The following is a 19,816-nucleotide window of genomic DNA, read 5'->3' as shown; positions in this document are numbered from 1 at the left end:
CATTATTGGGCTGTGCATTATCAGTCCGTGCAAGATATTGTACGGCCAAATAATGTACGACCCAATAATTCGTGTACACCTACTTTCTATGGGACACGAATTATCAGGTCGTACATTATTTGGCTGTACAATATCGGCCCGTGCCGATAATGCTCGCCCCAATAATGTACGCCCTGATAATGCACGGCCTGATAATTCATGTACAAACAAACCATTGTTTGTACATGAATTATTGGGCCGTACATTATCAGGTCGTGCATTATCGTGGCTGTACATTATTGCCTCCCCTTCAATTTATGGAGATTGCCCTTTTCTTTTGATTTTGACAACGGTGCGTTTGACAATGACGTTTAGTTTAGAGCCATCGATTCATTTTAATCGATAACTTCGTTTTAAAACGAGTATTTGAATTTTATTGTCTATGATTAGTCTACGGTGACAATCTAGAAGTAGCAGTACAGAAAAACGGCAAAAAATTCATGAAGAACTGCACTGTCTACTTTTACCGATTTCTGTGCTCATTTTACTGAAGTTACTGTGATCATTTTACATTTAGCACACAAGCTAGTAGTTATTTCTGCCTCTCCAAACTAGAATTTTTAAAATTATCACAGAATCTTAACTAAAAATAAAAATTATCACATTTTAAAATAAAATCAAGTTTATTTTTCAACGTATAGTTAAACAATTGTTAGATGTTTATACAATAATTTTCCGTTGACCTTTTTATAGCGATATATAAGTTACTTTGTAAAAAAATAGGATAATTGATCATATTTGTTATAAAAGCATAATACTTCTTATGGAGATTTTAATTTAGTTAAAAATGTATTAATTCCTGGCTGTGTCTGCTTCACTTCTTGGACTGGCTTTTTTGCTTCTGGCTTAACTCTTTTGACGTTTTTATTTTCTTGTTTATGCTTTTTATTTTTTTCTGCAATTGGTTGCGTTTTTTCCACATCGGATATACATTTTTTCTTTTTTATTTTTTTCTTATCACTTTCTTCAAGTTCATTTGATGGCTGTAGCAATGCAGTTGGATCGTTCATGATCATTGATAGTTTTTTAAAGTAATTCCACAAAGCATCGACACATTTTTCTGGTTTTTCCCCATCAGCTGTCTCCCATAGTAATCCATACATCCTTGGTTTCAACTTTTCCGTAGGCTTTTTAAGTTCACTTTCAAACTCATCTTCAAGATGTTTCAGTCTCGCTTTTTGTGTTTCAGGTGAAAGAGACAGGACATCATCTTCATCTACTGTTGCTTCCTAAAACGAACATAAAGAATTTTGTTAAATTGTATTTAAATTTTGTATTTAAACAATTAATTTACAATTTGTGAAGTGCATAAAGCTATTTTTATAAAAAATTAAAAGAAAAAAAAAAAACATTTAAAACCGATCTTTTATTATGTTCATATTAATTAAAAAAACTAAAAATTATTCATCAAGACGATTCAAACAAGCTCAAACTTGATTGATTACAGTTGTGTTGTTTCATTACGAAGTTCCTACGGCCACCTTCCACCTTCTTCATCATATCAGCACCATGTTATTGTAATATTGCATTGTCACCCGACAATTTACAATTTCAGCTCAATTAGTAACTGGGAAGTGGATCAAATTTAATTTGCAGGATTTAATAACAAACATCAGGTCAGGTGAAACTAAATAAAAGCTTGTAAAAAATTCTTAAATTATGAATTACTAGCTTTTACCCGCGACTCCGTCCGCGCGGAATAAAAATTAGAAAACGGGGTAAAAATTATCCTATGTCCGTTTCCTGGTTCTAAGCTACCTGCCCACCAATTTTCAGTCAAATCGATTCAGCCGTTCTTGAGTTATAAATAGTGTAACTAACATGACTTTCTTCTATATATATAGATGATTGAATTTGGACAAGTCGACTGCTAGTAATAATAATTACCTCATCACTCAAGTATCCATGTGGGACGAAGACCTCGTTATCGACCTCATACTCGTCGGCGTCGGGCTCGTCATCACTGCCGGCCGCGCTGCCATCGATGCTCTCCCCCTCCTGCTCCTCCTCCCACTCCTCATCGCTGTCCACCTCGTAGTCTACATGCTTCTGCAACAATTATGTTATGTTACAAGTACATGGTGCTCAGCGCCTGATATGGCATATTCGCCACAAAAGACTTAGGGTAAAGATTGATTGGGTCAATTTTGTAGAGTAATATATTGTATATATATGTAATATGGAACTATTAAAACAGAAAACAGTATTACAAGTGAAAATGAAGGTTATAACTACTCTATATTTATATTTGCAAGTACCAGTTATTGAGACAAACATTTCATGCCATTCTTATACCCTTTTATTTAAAAAAATACCTGGTCCTGTTGGAAAGGTCTTCTCGGTTTAACGAATGTGCTCCGTTTTCTCCAAGTACCCCAATATGGGGGACGTCTGTTTTCATGGAAACTTAATAGTTTTGGCCGAAGTCTCTCACGGACAGATGTTTCACAGGATAATATTTCATTTGCATCATCTATGGGTGGTAAGTCATCCTCTGAAAGAACATTTTTTTTAATAACACTATTCAACAACTTAATATTGTGTAATTTCACTTGTTATTATTTAATTAGTAGAGAAATAAAATCATATTTTTGAAATAAAAAAGACCATGTTTTTGTTATCGGACGGCTAAACTAAGTAAAGTCAACTGGCCAAGAGTGTTGGTGTAACTGTAGTTTATTGATATACTAAAATACAGTTAAAAGTAGCTATCAAAATTCGTTACTAACCCACAATCATAACATCATCATCATTTTCTTTATCACTCAACGGCCATGTTTTCCCACTAGACATAGGCTTGTTTAAACCTTCTTTCAAACTATTTACATACAATTTATTACTTGGTGCATTTTGTCCTTCAAGTAATTTGTCTAGATTTTCTTTCTGTTCATCACTTATGTAATTTCTGGTAGTTGGCGCCAATCTCATATCCGCCTTAATTGTAAAACTGGACAGTACACTGTTTTTGCTAACAGGACCGATTGTGTGCTGGTCTTTCTCAGTTTTCTGTTTTGGTACAAAGAAATTTACAAAAGCCTCAGCGGCTTTCTTTTTCTTTTGTTCTTGTTCTTGTTTTTCTAACTCCAAAGCCTCTTGTTTCTTTCTCTTTTCTTCTTCCCTTGCTTCTTTTTCCTTTCTACGCATTTCTTCCTTTTCTTCTCTCTCTTTTTTCTTTAGTTTTTCTTTCTCTTCTCTTAATTCTGTAACAGTAAATTATCAATTAAGATACATACAAAAAAATACATAATAAAATAAAAAATAGAATAAATAACAACAACTAAATGAATTATGAATGGGACCACATACGTTTTTCAAAATCTTTTTGACGTTCTTTCTCTTCTTTTTCTTTTCGTCTTTGTTCTTCCTTCTCTTCTTTCTCTTTGCGTTTTTGCTCTTCTTTCTCCTCTTTCTCTTTTCGTTTCAACTCTTCTTTTTCCTCCCTCTCTTTTCTTTTTTGTTCCTCTTTTTCCTGCTTCTGTTTAACCCTTTCTTCTTTTTCCTGTTGCTTTTTCTTCTCTCGATCTTGTTTCTCTTTTTCTTTCTCTTCTTTCTTTTTTGCTGAGTCTAACTTCTTCTGGACTTGCTGAAACATATTATAACTTAACAGTGGTAAACGCCAGCAACAACATCGGTAGCACAAATGGGCTGGCTCGCCCGGTGAATTAGCAAAACTACCGACAAGACAGGAATGAAGTGGAAGCGATTCCGCATGTTGTCCGATGAGTATGGTGCCACAGGCTTTATGTTAGTCCCTTTTCCCTTCCCACCATTTTCTTATAAATAAAGGATAGGAAGGGTGGATTTGATTTGACAGAGGATGCAGAGGAAAGGGAAATATTCTTCTTCTGTGCAAACCCTCCCCCATTGATTAAAGATAGGCAACACAGCAGCCATTTTGCTATTTTGACAAATCAGGTGACTGCTTGCCCATTATAAAAAAGAAATTGTATTTGAAATACATAAAACGTCATATACAAACTGTAATTTTTAGAGAAACAAATCTATAGGACAGCATTTGCATTGGAACTAAAGTTACAAATGATACAGATTTACAGGATGAAAACACATTATGCCAACCCTATATGGTAAGATGACAAGGTATGAGGTTTGACAAAATGATAAATTGTGAAAAAAAGTTGATAGCACAAGCTGTGATAAAATAAATTTACCTGTTTTGGTGTTAATGATGCAGAATTATTTGGAGTGCGTTCCATACTGCTTGATATTGAATTCCTAGTTTGTCTAGGTGTTTGAGGTGTTGTAATTGATTGGGCAGATTCATCACACATACTTGATTGTGATGTATTCAATTCCAGTTTACTTTCAATCCGTGATCTATTTCGTGTACTTCGTTTGGGAGTAACCATGTGTAGTTCCTCATCTAAGTTTTTAGATTCATTCAATTCACCATCTTTTTTTTCATTGTTTTCAGTCTTATGACCAGTACAATCTTCATCTTTATCAGTTACTTCATTGTTATCAACAGTGCATTTTTCGTTTCCTGCATTAATGTCATTGTTTTTTAAGGAAACATCCAAAGACTCATCATTTAAAGGGATTTCAATATTGTTATCGCTGTTATCAATGTCCATACATGCAGAACCATTTAATTTTTCTAAATCCTCTGAAGTTTTGCTTTCACTAGGAGTGGTACCATCCTTAGAATCGCTCCCCTTTTTTTTCTTCTTCAATGTTTTGGACATTTGTTTTTTCTTCCGAGCACTATTAACCAATTTAACGTAGGGATTAGGTGTTTTGTCTTCTGTAAGTGTCTTTGTAGCGTCCTTACTGTCCTCATCACTAATAACAACCAAATCTTCGATCTTGTCGTTTTCTTTTGTTACTTTACCCAATTTTGTGACAGGTTCACTTTCAGGGGCAGATAATTTTCTCTTTCTAGTTTGAGTAGTTTCTGTCGCAGGTGATACGCCGCTTAACAGTTTAAATGGAAGCCTGGCCTGTTTCAATTTTTTCTTTGAAGATGTTACGTCCGCTCCTTCAGACTTGGGAGTTTTCATTTTAAATATTGCAGATAATAACTAAATTAATACTTGAGTTAAAATTTCAATAAGCAACAATAAAGCTCTTTTCTATTATAACAAATAATCACATTTCAAGGCACAACACAACACAAGCTTACAATATTATCGACAGTCCTAATAATGCAAAATACTTTGACAGGCGACTTTATAAAACGCGGGAGTTTGGTGTTGGTGACGTTTCCGTTCCATGAACGTGAGTGGTCGTACGTTTCACCTTTAATTGTTGTGAACGTAATTTTATCAAGGGCAATAAATTCTAAAGTCCTAGAAAAAACCGGAAAAATAAACTGGTACTTTTCTTGGTTAAACTAAAAGTTTATACATAAGTCTATACATTTTTAAATCAATTAACAAAAATAGAAAAAAAAGCAAAGTAGTTCAGTTTCTAAATTATGGGTCTCCCTCAGCGGATTGGGCCAGTGTCGAGTGTAAAATCAAAGTAGAAACGGAACGCTTGTAATGTCAAATTTGACGTCTTTGACATGACGGATTTTTTTGGGAATGAGTATAGTGATGGCAGTAAACAACCATCAAAATCGATTTATCATTCGCCCAAAAACTTTTTCATGGGAAAGTATTTTTTTTTATAAATCATCATATATGTTATTCATTATTTTATTACTTATTTGTGACAAAACGAGTTTAACGAGTAAGACACTCACCTGATATCATGATTATTATATTGGGCTGGTCCTTTCATTCCAGGGTTGCTAAAATTACTGTTTTATATTAATTATGGTTTTCGCCTTTTTAAAACTCTAAACTACTCATATTGAATGCTTCTTGAAACGACAACTTGACATTGCAGGCCACCATTACGTATTAAAAGGGAGGCATGCATGGGGCACAACGCAACCTATACCTTTTTTTCGCCATCCACCTGATTAGTTTTTAGGTCCCTTGGTTTTTAACCAGTGTTAAATTTTAAGCAGCGAGAGAAGCGTATTTATTAATAAATAAAAAGACGAAATGCGCAAAACTAATTTATTTAGAAGAAGTTCAAAATGGATCACATTTGAAGTACAGGCGGGATATCACATTTAACATCGAACTAACTACACTATGTTTATAGCTCTTAATTATTTACAATAACATTTATTACAAATTCTCTCGCTTACTTATCGATTATTTGGAATACGATGAAAAAGAAGTACTACGTGGTTACCACAATTACATTTACATAAAAACAAAATCGTAACTAAATGTAGTTAAATATTTGCAGATAAGATTTTGTTATATGAGAATACCTTTACGTTTGATTTAAATTACGGACTCAAATGGACGATGTACACATTTTTCTTTATTAAAAATATTTGAAACTTTAATATACGAAACATTTCAAAATGACTTAAAAACAGAAGATCTCAATAAAACACAGTTAACTCTTGCCTTGCTTTACAATATCTTTAATTAATCGTTAATTTATTTTGAATGAAAGTATTTATATATACATCAGGGCAGTACTGTTTGTCTGTAAATATCATATAAAATTAAATAGTCGAAATACATAGGAATATCTTATTACATAGAATTAACAATAAATGAATTGAATGGTATTTATGAGACGTGACAGCAACTACGTTAAGCATTGTAAGTCAGACAAAGTAAATAAGACACTGTAAGTCAGATATGTATATGTATATAGCACGTTTTCATTGAATATAAGACATTATAGAGTTGTGTAAAAGATCATTATAAACATATATATCTAAGACCCATGGTTGGGGCGCACCAGAGTATTTTTTAATATGTGCGCCTAAGATCATAAACAAGAATATAGTCCTAGTAAAAACATTCTCCTTTGTGCATTTAAGGTATTTCCAGACGTCATTCCATCTCTTTCTAGATGTCTATCGATTTCTGCGTTCAAGTTACTGAGACTACTTAAATTAGCTCGTCTATGATATATACAATAAATATCTATCAAAATAAAATTAAATGTAGAAATATATCATTAAAAGAAGCATTTTGTGCGGTCATAAAAATAATTGTGAAAAATTATTACTTCTACTACCATTGCACTATATTTTTTTAATCTGTGACGTTGTCTAATAATAAATGTATATTTATTTTTACATTACAAATAGGATACGTACACAGGTGGGCACAGTTAATCGAAAAGTTAACTTCGTTAATCGTTAATTCGTTAATAAAAAAATTAACTTCGTTAATCGTTAAAGCGTTAAATTCTCGAAAATTTAACGCAAGTTAAAGTTAATCGTTAACAGTTAACCATACCAAAATTATACATACTAATTTCATACTTATTGTGGCGACACTTGTTTAAAATAGTAATTTGACTATACATTCTATAACACATTAGTATTAGAGACAAGTATGAATGCATTATAGTATATTTCATTACGAGTGCAGAAAGCCTGTCATTGCAAAGAGTTCCGACAAATGTCTACCCGAGCCGAGGCGCAGCCGAAGGTGAGGGTTGACAGTTGGAACAAGTTGTAATGACAGTTCCGCACGTGTACTAAACAACTATTTTTAATACAGTTGCGAAAAAATTAAGCAATTTAATAGAATAATATAAACACAATAAACTCAACTAATTAAAATGTTTGAAAAATGGCGCCAACCGTAAAAGAATAGAAACAGAGATTTTTTTGTTTTCTTCATCCATTCTGGGTAGGCAAAGGGAACTATGCCAAAACGGCCAAGTCTTCAGTAGATTATTTTTATTGATATTAAATGAAAATGAAATTTAATGAGATGAAATAGAATGAAACCTAACCTAATTCATTGAATAAAATCATTAAATCTGATATTGTAACAAATTAGGGGCTTCTTTTTAGAAATATTTGCATGAAGCATAAAAACATCAATGATTTTTTTTTTGTAAAAACTTCGTGGTTGGTTTTTTCTTAGACATTATTTTGACAGTTGGGAAAGAGAAAGCACGAGTTTGGAAAAGCTAAAGAAAAAGCACGAGTAAAAAAGTGTTTTAATACAGTTGCTCAAAGAGTGGCGTATTGCAGGGACGAAGAGCGTTCGGGATGTGGGCTATTACATACTCTTGCTTTTATATACTCGTAATGAAATACACTATTTAGAGCCTTCTTTTGATTTTGTCCTGTTGGTCACGTCTTTCCCGGACGCTCTGATGCATCACACTTGCACGCGAACTTCACATATATCAATCATCAACTCGTTCGTTCACCATTCGAGTCGCCGACAGTCGCCCAACATAGTTGAACTCGTAAGCGTGGCGTGGCACGTAATTTAAACAAAATGACAGCACGTCTACAAGTTTCTAATTTAACGATTAACGGACTTTTATTAACGGAAGTTGAGTTTAACGGAAGTTAACAAAAGCGTTAACACTTTTTGAAGTTAACTTAAAAGTTAATCCGTTAAGCAAAATGTTAACTTCGTTAATTAACGATTAACGGATTAACGAGTTAATGCCCAGCTCTGGATACGTACATTTATTTACTAATAAGCGTTTTCACACCGATTACAATTACAACAGATTTTAAAATAGAATGTTTTGGAAGAACATTATTAAGTATGTACATATATCGTAAATCTACACATTAAAATATAATTAGATATTCAATTGAAATAAAAAAAAGATGTCGGAATACTTCATGAACAGAGTTGAGGTTAGAGAAAGTATGCGAATTGTAATATATAAATTATGTATACTTTTAGAATGAAATAAATTATATATTACGATAATCTGTGATAAATAATTCATTTCTATGGTATGAACTAATTTGTTCAATAAATGTTAGCTGCAATCTTAATAAATATGTTGATAAAACTCCCGCCTAATGACCGAGCGAACCGGCTGTCGAGGCGGGGTAGCTCGGTCAATCAAGCCCGAGTCTAGCGCATGCGTTGCCCGCTCCCCAAGCAGTTGTCGATTTGGTCTATTCGAAGGGGCATTCATAAGTTAGCCATGCGTGATTAGTACTTATACTGCATTATTTGCTCACTTACATATACCTAGAAGTAATAATCGGCGTAATTTTTATACATATTGTCGCAAACGGATTTAACTTGACGAATTCGTAAAAAGGAATAAAGGCTAGAAAAGTTTAGCTTTTTGTGTTTCTTCATAGTTCAAATGTAAATTCATGGCGAGGTTTTGCTTACTCCAGAAAAATGGTTACAAATACAAATTGTTTGATGGCAAACGAACGATGATTTTCATGCAGTTACTACTAAAATGGCAAAGTAAAATAAAATTATGTTAAACTTTTGTTCCCAATTCCTTTTTCCTGATTCCGCACTAAAAACACTCTAAGCTCGAAACTACATTCACCAATTTGTTTAAATTGTAACTTAATTTCCCCTGACTATTATGTACCCGATATTTGTTTGATTGTTTTTAATAGAACAGTAATTATAAAGAAAAAATATCACAATACAAGAAGCCCTTCCTTGTGAGAATAGATTTTCGTAATGCACTTTCTGGAAAATGTATCACAACCATAATGAAATTTCAGACACAATTGTATAAAGGGGCCTCTTGTATTATGATCGAAACTTAATGAACGACAATAAGATATGTCGAAGTTACTAAGTATCCACACAAAGTAGTATCCCAACAATACTAACACATATAAAAAAGATACATGATATAGTTGGTTACATTTAAAAGATCAGACTTAAAGTTTGGAAGTTGTAGGAGAGGGTTACATAGAAAGCGTTTGCCGCGCGGTTGATACGCTTAGCGTTTGTTGAAGGGATTATTCCTTGCGGTGGTGCGCGCGGCAGCCGCGGCGGTCTGTGTGCAATGGCAGAGCGCATCAAAAACGCGCACAACGAACACACGCGCGCGTCCTAGACGACGCCTTATGTTACCTGCAAGGACACGAAAAGCAAATTTATCTAAGAGACCACAATTAGGAGATGTAAAAGCCACATCAAGAAATGGTCACTAAAAACTTTACCATTGAGATTTTGTAATTAATTACAATACCTTCAGTTACTAACACTATTTTAAAAAAGTTAACCGCGTAGAATATTATTGAATATGATATTTAAAATAGCGATTTATTAATAGCTTCAAAGGAGTATAAATATACCTACATGAATAGACAAGCGACCCACAATATTCTACAAGGCATTGTTACTATAATTACACAGGAAGTTTTTTGTCGCTTACAAGATGTCTGTAATAAATTATTTGTCAGTGATTTTGTATTCAGACTAGCTTATAAGTATTATTTTTGTTGAAAGTTGGCTATTGTTTTATTTACGAAAAAGTGTTTTACGTCTTACGACAAGACGAAATAATATACTTATTGCAAGTCCAGTGTAGTCGTGATTCTTTCGCAGTTAAGTGTCTCAGACTCTTTCTACGTGTTTTCTTATGCTTTATCACGATGTCACTCAAACTCAAGTTTGAGCCTTACTCGAGTCTAGATATTAAGCAATTGTAAGCTCTATAATGTTGAAACTTCACGTAGTGAGTTTCCCTAAGGGTCTGCTTATCGATTTGCATAAAGTTTATACGTTAGGGTCGCGCCCTACACAGCCAGCTAATAAAAGACAGTGATACGTCACTGAAAGGTTGCGTCGTTATACGGTGAATTTTATCTTTGCCTAGCCTCATTGATATTTATTAAAGTACCTAAAACACTATCAGTCTGCCTGTCTCTCTGAGTATAATTTTATAACAATGATTTAGTAATAAACTTAATGGTCTCTAAATAGTACCTACAAGTTAAAAAGTGCATAAACAAAAGTTAAAAATGCCACTAAAATATTCCGGTAATTTTAAATTTTTTTGAGGCGCTTTTTAACAATATGGTCCATAAATATTTTATCTCAGTATTTTTTGAACACTGTAAAACACATAACTTAGATAACGTAAAGAAACCATTAGGCTAATGAAGGACAACTGTGACATTTTATCGTCACAAACATATTCTGAGGCTTTACATTATTTGTCCAAGTAATTTATTATTGTACTGCTACTGTATTTAATATTTTAAAAGAGAATTTAATAATCTTTAAAAAATGAATTCATAATTTTTTAATTTCAAATATATCCCAAAGTTAAGATTCAAATATACTCTTATGTTTTGTGTTGCTTAGGAATAAAATTAAACCGGGATTTGTAGCGACGTTTTAAGAAAGTGTAAGTACAGCAGCATGATAACCTAAATGACGCTCATATTGCGTCATCGGAGGATCTTCTTTTATCAAATTGTCAGTAAAATCTTAACGTGGGTTTCCATTGTACAAACATTCGTATAAAAATACTGTGGTTTTTTTGACGGAACAGAATCTTTTATACTTTTAAGCTGTTTGTCAAATATTTTTGACTACGAGACGGAGTAGGTATTATACCGAACCATATAATCTAGATATGATAATTCTAGGCCCTAGAATTTGTTATTCTTTTCCTGCGTCCCTCCTTCGGTTCGCGTCCTAACATTTTGTAGATAGGTAATTTTTTTTTAACTGTGATCAGTACCTATTTTCGTGAACCCCACAGAAAGTCGAGTACATTTTGAGAAACGCTGTTTTAACAGACCAACAAGGTTTTGAAATAATGCAGTTTGCTTTTTGACTAAGTATTACCATATGTATAACTGTGAGTTTTCACTGTCGAAATACATGTTTATCTTTATTATTTTCAAAAAGAAGTAGAGCGGTGACATTGTTTTGTACAGGTGATGCGGCACTGGAAACTGACTGTTATAAATATGATGACAAGTATGTGTTTGCTAAATCACTTACCTACTCCCGTATCATGCCCTTCCTGTAACAATGCAAAAATAATTGTGAAGAAAATATTAAACAGCAAAAATCAGAAAAATTTTGAAACTAGCAATTAAAACTTTAATGTAAGCTAGCAAATGTCTTACAAGACTTTTTTTTTTATTTGTAACCAATATATAATAATTAAAGTATTTTTTTTTTATAAAATTGCCGCAAGTAATGCCTTATTGATTCCTAAAAATAAACATCAAATTGTTTTTGTCACAAGATGCTTTTTGTGTCTGAATAGATTTGTTAATTTTTATTTCATGTAAAATAAATTCAAACCTAATGAATCATGCAATTAATTTTTCATATATATATAAACTAGCTTTTACCCGCGACTCCGTCCGCGCGGAATAAAAAAATAGAAAACGGGGTAAAAATTCCTATGTCCTTTTCCTGGTTCTAAGCTACCTGCCCACCAATTTTCAGTCAAATCGATTCAGTCGTTCTTGAGTTATAAATAGTGTAACTAACACGACTTTCTTATATATATATAGATATATATAAACACGTTCCATGTCAATACTATTTTTTTGTTCAATTTCGCCAGGCGAGTTAGTGGCAGTAAATATGTTAGATATTACAGGTGCTATATGTCGGCTATCGATCAAGCAATTTGTGCCAGTTCCATAGCACCGCTTACGGTTTTATCATGTTAATATATCGTATACCGATTAACCCTTACAATCTCTTGAGCTTTTGATAGGCTTGTCAAAATTATCATTAATGTTACCCTATTGTACGAAACAATTTAAACAATAAAACCGGGAGTTTCTCCTGCCGAAACATTTCAAAAACATATTGTTAACTTAATTTTTTTTGAATGAAAATGACAAGGCTGACTTTGTAAGTGTATCGGCAATTGAAAACCTCGGTGATATGCGACTGAAAACTACAATGCATAATTATTATTTTTTGTAGCTTAGATTTGCAAGTATTCGCAATAATATATATTATATTTTTAATTTAATTACTTTAGTCTTAACAGTGCTTATACTCTCAGTATCATAAAACGATAAATTAAGTGAGGGGGTAAGCATATGTTTATTAAAATTTATGTTAATTTATGACTAATGCTAACGTTTTTCATATGATAAGTGATTTTTTTTTGCATGACGAACCGAATCGAAAACAGTGAAGTTCTAAAAGCAAAAGTATGCATCTATTGAAAAGCATGAAAATGCATACATAAGAAAATGCGTGTATCGATCAAAAAAAGTGTTTCTATTCGTGACAAGCGAGTCCTTGCTATCTAAAATTGTATCATTGAACATCAAACACTTACCGCCCTAACATTTCCGTACATTCGGTTTCCAAACTGGGAAAATATAGATACTTACAAATTTGTTTTTGTCTTTCTCTTTTTGTTTAAGTCCAGCTTCCTTCTCTGCTTGTTTTATAAGCAGCTCCACGAATTCCGTAGCTTGTTGCAGTTTCTCTGGATCGCTTTTGAACGCCGCTATCCGCTCCGCTAACGCGGCCGCCTCACTGTCTTGTATCATTGTTAATTATTTTTTTATACACCTCTACGAAATCACTGAATATATCCAAATTAACGTCACTTTTTGGAAATACAATAAATGATTCAGAAAATTTGAAATCGTATAAAATTTCAGTTGCTACGCCATTATTGATTGGTAAGTGAGGAAATGGCTTTAGATGTTTACTTGTTTATTCTGGGCGTATTTTCAGTCATTAATGTGCAGTCGGTAATGAAGAGGGTAATTATTAGTAAGTGCGCGCATCAACGTCGATGGCGGGGGAGCAACTGAGGCACTCGTCGTACCATCGCCCGGTCTGGGCTCGGTCATGCGCCGACGGATGCAAAATATTTTCTGCCTACGTTTGACAGATTAGCGATAATCACTGCTGATGAGTGGTCACCACTCAGTTGAAATAATAGTTACATGGACATAATTACGATGTGTACAGAAAACTATGTACAAAAAAACCGCTTTTCTCCCGACTATTTTTTGTTTGATCACAAGCAAGATTTTGTAGGTACTATTTTCTTAGTTTGTAACAGAAAATTCTAGACATGCCATGTTCCAGATACGTAGTTTCGATAATTTTGAACCCAAGGCTGTTTCTATAAAATTTTATAATTCAATCCCGACAATACGCGAATTGTGACGCTTGTTTTAGTAGAAGTATGCGTTAACGGCTTGTTTTGTTACTTGTTTTTTTACGGGGAATGTAAGATTCTGAAAACGCGCGTTATCAAAGCGAGCGCTAAATACACTTTGTGTACCTGCTGTTAGACAATAAATTAAACGTGAAATGTATTTAGTTATAATATTACGACTCTCTTTTGTTTCGCAAGGCGTTGCATTTGCGAAGGTGACACTTCGTAAATAATTTACGAGGCAGCAAAAGCATTATCCTTGTTTAAATTTTACATCACTATCACCTTCAAACTACATACGTAATAAATGGTGTTGTGTTTGTTACCCTTGGTAGACATGTTTATCATAACCTTGCTACATTTCGTCTTTATGATAATGGTTTACTATTGATTTAATAACAAATATTCGTGGAAACAATTTTCAGATTTCTGACCACTGAAATATGCTAAGATATATAAAAACGCATTTATTTAACGTATAACACGTACTTTTACATATTAAGCGTACCCACTTACCTCTATACATAGACAGGCTATATGCTGTAGTATTGTGTTTATTTCATTTTCGCCATTTTGGCGCTGACCGTTGCGATTGCTAGTGGTGGCGAGGATTCGAATTAATAATAGACATAGAAATAACTGTCAAGAACTTTAACAGGCGCGTTTAAGTCTGAATAAAGCAAAAGCTGTTCAAGCTGCATTTCCTACCAATGACCAGTATTATAGGAACCAGTGGGAGTTCCACGCGTATTTTTTCTGTCCTTAGTTCTCCAAAATAGGAGACTCCAGAGGATGTGTTACCATGTACATTAACAAATAGGCAATATCAGTAAAATCGATGTTAATCGTGTGCTATGATGATTATTGTAAGCCGTGCTGCTGAAATATCTTATAAGACAAGTTTTCCACTTCTGAGAAACATTACAACGTTTTATGTGAATGTTTCTTCAGTGAGAACGAACAATTGTTAATTTTTTCACTTACCATAATTAGACTGGCAATTTTTTTAATATATCACATATCCTTTGTTGCGTATTTACTAACGAATCCAATTTTTGCTTTATTATGTTATAATAAAGTTATATAATTTTATTCAAAGCATAATATCATTAGCGATATCACAAGTATTTGAATGCGAAATAATATCACACAATTAAACAAATACGAGATAACTGTACCATAAACAAGGGCTAACTAAATATTGTTATTTTAAGATGAAACCATGTGACGGCGCAATGCAATTTTATCAAGATACTCAGAATACACGTTGTTTTTACTTATTTTTAAGTGTATGTAAATTCCTAAAACCTGGCTATAAAAATACAACCGGTCACAATATTTGCTGAATTATGTGTTCCCTTCGATAGCTTTTTTTTACATTATTATTTATAACTAGCTGTCGAAAGCGACTCCGTCTGCGCGGCATTAAAAAAACTTATTATGTAGCCTGTGTTCTTCCAGACTATGGTCTACATCTGTGCCAAGTTTCGTCAAGATCCTTTGAGCCGTTTTGCAGATACCTTTTATGACTGATCTAAGATAACATCCATCCATCCTTCTAACCTTTCCTATGTATAATATTAGTAAGATATAAAAATGCAAATGTCTTGAATGAGACCATGATTTTTTGACACATACACATTTGCATACAGATAAAAAAAAGTCAATGATATGGTAAAATTCGGAAAATAAAAAACACCAATAAAAATGCAAAAGATTATAATATGATTTTTTTTTAATTATTTTTTATGCTTACGATGACTAGGAGAGCGGTCCCTATCTCTCTTTTTCTTTTTACCTTTTCTTTTCTTGTCAATATCTTTTTTTTCTTTACGAGAACTACTTTTATGCCTTTTATAATCTTCGGAATCACTACTACTATAGTGCTTATTATTCTTTTTTTTTCTTCTGTCAGAATCAGAACTAAGAGATTCATTGCTACTATATCTTTTCCTTTCTATTCTTTTCTGTCTTATATCATCTTCACTGCTTGATGAATCATATTGTTGTTCTTTTTCTTTACTCCTACCATTAGCATGTTCCCTTTTCTTTTGAGATGTATCGTTTTCATTCTTTATTTCTCTTTTATCTTTCTTATCTTTTGATTTATTACTGGATGAACTTTCATTTTTCATTGATTCATATTTTGATGGCTTTTGATGTAATTCATTCTTTTTATAGGCTTCATATGAGTCTGCATCTAAAAAAAACAATTATTTTTTATCAAACGTAAAACCTCATAGTAAATGCATTTAAAGTACGATTATTAATTCCATTCAGTAAAATGACAAGTGCAACTGTCACAAATACAACAAAAAGGTGACCCACTACAATAATGATAAAGGCAATTTAATTGTAAAAAAAAAATGTAATCTTGACTAACTTTTAATTGTAAAAACTCAATTCTACCACATCACTATTTATTTGGGACTAAAGACCTGCATTACTGGAGATGTCATTTTACTGACTGGAATTAATAATCTTACTTTAGGCTTTTAACGCCTGTTTCCACTTAGAGACGGCTAATACTTTCTTTAGCAGTTGCGAGACCACATAGAAATGGCTGCAAATTGCTAATAGGGATTTAAATTGCAATGGTAGTGATTTCTCCATCTTTTTACTAATATTATAAATGCGAATGCTTAGATTTATGGATGGATGTTTGTTAGAACATATCTCCAAAACAGCGGAATGGATCTCACTGAAATTGTCATATATGTAGAACATAGTCTGGAAGTTGGAATAACTTACTTATAACTTTCGCTTGTTTGTCAAATTCTGATTTAGTGACTGGTTGCATCATGAATTCACTTAAACTGATGGTTTCCTTCTTAATGGGAATGTTCACCATCACTCGACCATTATCCTCATCCAAACTCACCACCTGACAAGTTATCATAATATTAGGTTGGGGAAAAAGAAAATAATGCTTTTAGGTAGTTGGCTACAGTCAACAAAATATCAAAGGCTCCTATTAATAAGGGTCAATATGCAAATAGACGAATTTTTTGGAGGCTCTCAAAGATTCAACCATTTAGGAAAATAGGCCGCAGGACCTTTTACTTCAGCAAAAAAAAACATTTACATCTGTAAATGTCTATTTTGTTTAGTTTATGCTGTTAACTAAACTCAGAGGTAGCTAGGTAGAAAAAAACATCAATTTGTTACTTTGGCCCATATACTTATGACCCATTGATAATGTCATACAAATATCTAACACATACAATCTATATCTATATATATAAAAGAAAGTTGTGTTAGTTACACCATTTATAACTCAAGAACGGCTGAATCGATTTGACTGAAAATTGGTGGGCAGGTAGCTTAGAACCAGGAATAGGACATAGGATAATTTTTATCCTGTTTCCTTTTTTTTTTTAACTCCGCGGGAACGAAGTCGCGGGCAAAAGCTAGTTTTAGATAAATGCTTAAAAAACACATTTTGTCTCTTACCTTGCCATAACATCCATTATATTTTCCAGTGGTAATCTTTACGCAAGCATTTTTAACAATTGCCAAATCCTTATCATTGTCTTTTGACATATTCTTTTGATTCTCTTTAATAACTTTGTCTGCACCCAGACCTAAACCTTTTGGACGCAAATTAGGCAGTTTATATTTTGACCTAGAAACAAAGAGTAATAATAATTATAGTATCTGGATAGATGGAAAGATCGACTTTATGAAGTAATTTTATTAAATAATTGTAGATATTTAAAGTATTTTGGATTTTTCTGACTTTTGAGATATGTCTATATCAGCTTAGTGTGCTCCACGGCCCTTAAAATACTTAAACCTAAAACCGTGGATTCCATCAAATACTTTGATTCCCAAAATGGTTCTGTAGCCAAAAAAGTTTAAGAACCACTGACTTATGTGATAAATATCATAATTTGATAGGATGTATAAAATATGTTACAGTAGAATATAAAAATGAACACCTACGTTTCTTTTCCAGGTGTCCAGCCCATTCCACGCAGCATGGCCATTCCAAATTCTCTTATAGGCACTGCTTCATAATCATCTAAAGATGACTAAAAAATTAAATTGTTAAGTATAAAAGTCCATAATTTACAGGAAAAATACAATGATGAACAACTAGCTGTAGCCTACAACTATGTCCGTGCGGAATTAAATAAAAATGTAATAACATGTGTCCTTTCAGACTATATTCTACATCTGTGTCAAATTTCATTAAGATTCGTTGAATCATTCGAGAGATACCATCAAACAAACATCCATCCATCCATCAAAACATTCGGATTAATTATATTAGTAAGATTAATATATTTATTCTCACTTACCTCTTTTTTACCATCTATTACTGGAGTTGATGGTACAAGTATTTTGAGTGACTGAACTTCTTGTTTTTTGTCCTGTTTAGCTTCTTGCAATAATTCCCGAACAGCCATTTGGTCAAGTGTCTCATTTTCTTTTGGTTCATTTTGAGTTTCAGGTACTTGACTTATTTCCGGCTCAATAATTGAACTTTCAACTTTCTCAGCTATTTCTTTTAATCTTTCAGCAGTAATTAATGTGTTTGGTTTCATAGGAATTATGAGCGGTTCCACCTCCTGTGCCACTTCTTTTCTGTAATTTTTAAAAGTACAATATTAAGCTTAGATCTTTATATTCTGTGTATTTTTTATACAAGCAACTCAAGATGTTAATATTTTTACGCATATGTAAGTTTTTATGTATGTTGGTTTGTATGTATGTATGTTCCATTGTGGCCACTTGTAGCCTAAATGATTAAACAGAATTTCACAACTTAGGTTTCATTCAATTCTTATTTTTCCCTTGAGTGTTAACAGACTATGGACAGGAGAGTTTTTTTATCTATCCAGATTTGAATATTTGTTTTTGAGGTTAGATTATGTTCGAGTTAGAAAATTGTATTTCATAGAACTGTATTTAAGAATTTAGTATAGAAAATGTTGGGATCTCATATTTGGGTAAACATTTAATAATTAAAAATCGTATCCAAACATATTTGCTTCTACGAATTAGTGTTTTACAAACCTTCGTACTCACGACCGATAGATCGTGAGCCCAGTTTAATAAGTAAAAGCTGTATATACCCAATGATTTTGATGGCATTTTCTTCGACACTCTCAATGTAGTCGCGTTGTTCAGCAATAATAGGCTTTTCTTGTTTCTTAGTTTTCAAAAATCCGAAGGATATTTTCTTATTCTCCATTTTGAGTTTGATATTTACGTATTCACTTCCATTTATGCTTGTGTAAATGCTTGTTTCTTCGCAATATAAAATTTGATTACAAATTATTTATAAAGAGTCATATATTTAACACAAAATGTACAGAAAGTGCATGTTTTCCTTTTTGCAAACAAGCCAAAAGAAAACACAAAGCAAAGAGTATGTGACTACTTCGTAGTTCGTAATCGTAACACAAAGGAGCGCAAGACGTTGACACTGACATACAAGACACCTACCATAGATAAAATAAATAAAACAGATAAAGAAAAACCAAAACATCATTCCCAAAAATATCTTGGTATAGGGTGCCCAGAAAAATAGAACACTTGGACATATTGCGGAAAACCTACGGAAATAATTTCTTGTAATTACATGACATTACCATGGCATTGTCATCTTTGATTATAGTCAAGCTGTCAAAGAATTTTTTTGTAATTTTTGAGTACCTGCTAATTTTATGTGATGTTGGAAATATATTACCGCGGAATAAAAATGTAAAGGCAATAACATAAGATAAGTCTAAAATACTAGGGTTAATTTGAAATGAATTTAGTTCGTTAGATGTAGTGACGTATTGTAAAGTGTTGCAATGTCAGTGGAGATTGTGGCACCCTCAACACTTTCTTCTGAAAGTAGTGATTGGTATCATCTATAGAG

General features: G+C 32.8%; 3 protein-coding genes across 3 annotated transcripts; all 3 read right to left on the bottom strand.

Moving 5' to 3' along the window:
• Positions 1-720: 720 nt before the first annotated feature.
• On the bottom strand, positions 721-5,268 carry LOC106716355 (chromatin assembly factor 1 subunit A). Its single transcript, XM_045682813.1, has 6 exons — positions 4,209-5,268; positions 3,367-3,622; positions 2,769-3,185; positions 2,355-2,533; positions 1,927-2,088; positions 721-1,268 (listed from the first exon to the last, which is right to left on the bottom strand). Exons 1-6 carry the CDS (start codon positions 5,055-5,057, stop codon positions 801-803), a joined length of 2,331 nt encoding a protein of 776 aa, XP_045538769.1. The 5' UTR covers positions 5,058-5,268; the 3' UTR covers positions 721-800.
• Positions 5,269-9,668: 4,400 nt separating this feature from the next.
• On the bottom strand, positions 9,669-13,761 carry LOC106716373. The gene is made up of 3 exons (XM_014509883.2): positions 13,157-13,761; positions 11,790-11,811; positions 9,669-9,902 (listed from the first exon to the last, which is right to left on the bottom strand). Exons 1-3 carry the CDS (start codon positions 13,316-13,318, stop codon positions 9,769-9,771), a joined length of 318 nt encoding a protein of 105 aa, XP_014365369.2. The 5' UTR covers positions 13,319-13,761; the 3' UTR covers positions 9,669-9,768.
• A 1,919-nt stretch (positions 13,762-15,680) lies between these two features.
• Positions 15,681-19,311, bottom strand: LOC106716370 (G-patch domain and KOW motifs-containing protein). The gene is made up of 6 exons (XM_014509880.2): positions 19,023-19,311; positions 18,246-18,531; positions 17,887-17,975; positions 17,395-17,566; positions 16,693-16,825; positions 15,681-16,141 (listed from the first exon to the last, which is right to left on the bottom strand). Exons 1-6 carry the CDS (start codon positions 19,139-19,141, stop codon positions 15,681-15,683), a joined length of 1,260 nt encoding a protein of 419 aa, XP_014365366.2. The 5' UTR covers positions 19,142-19,311.
• Between the last annotated feature and the right edge of the window lie 505 nt (positions 19,312-19,816).

Source organism: Papilio machaon, chromosome 20 (assembly GCF_912999745.1).
Source record: "Papilio machaon chromosome 20, ilPapMach1.1, whole genome shotgun sequence".
Classification (NCBI taxonomy): Eukaryota; Metazoa; Arthropoda; class Insecta; order Lepidoptera; family Papilionidae; genus Papilio; species Papilio machaon.
Note: the sequence above shows the minus strand (reverse complement) of the source record. Positions and strands in the feature narration are given on the sequence as shown.

Coding starts and splice junctions, on each gene's coding strand:
- LOC106716355 (XM_045682813.1), bottom strand. CDS start 5,057: ATGAAAACTCCCAAGTCTGAAGGAGCGGACGTAACATCTTCAAAGAAA. Junction 2,089..2,354: donor GACCTTTCCAACAGGACCAG/GTATTTTTTTAA, acceptor TAATTGTTGCAG/AAGCATGTAGACTACGAGGT. Junction 1,269..1,926: donor ATGGATACTTGAGTGATGAG/GTAATTATTATT, acceptor TGTTCGTTTTAG/GAAGCAACAGTAGATGAAGA.
- LOC106716373 (XM_014509883.2), bottom strand. CDS start 13,318: ATGATACAAGACAGTGAGGCGGCCGCGTTAGCGGAGCGGATAGCGGCG. Junction 11,812..13,156: donor AGAAAGACAAAAACAAATTT/GTAAGTATCTAT, acceptor GCATTGTTACAG/GAAGGGCATGATACGGGAGT. Junction 9,903..11,789: donor AGGGCATGATACGGGAGTAG/GTAAGTGATTTA, acceptor GTGTCCTTGCAG/GTAACATAAGGCGTCGTCTA.
- LOC106716370 (XM_014509880.2), bottom strand. CDS start 19,141: ATGGAGAATAAGAAAATATCCTTCGGATTTTTGAAAACTAAGAAACAA. Junction 17,976..18,245: donor TAATAGATGGTAAAAAAGAG/GTAAGTGAGAAT, acceptor TTAATTTTTTAG/TCATCTTTAGATGATTATGA. Junction 16,826..17,394: donor ATAATGGATGTTATGGCAAG/GTAAGAGACAAA, acceptor ATAACTTGTCAG/GTGGTGAGTTTGGATGAGGA.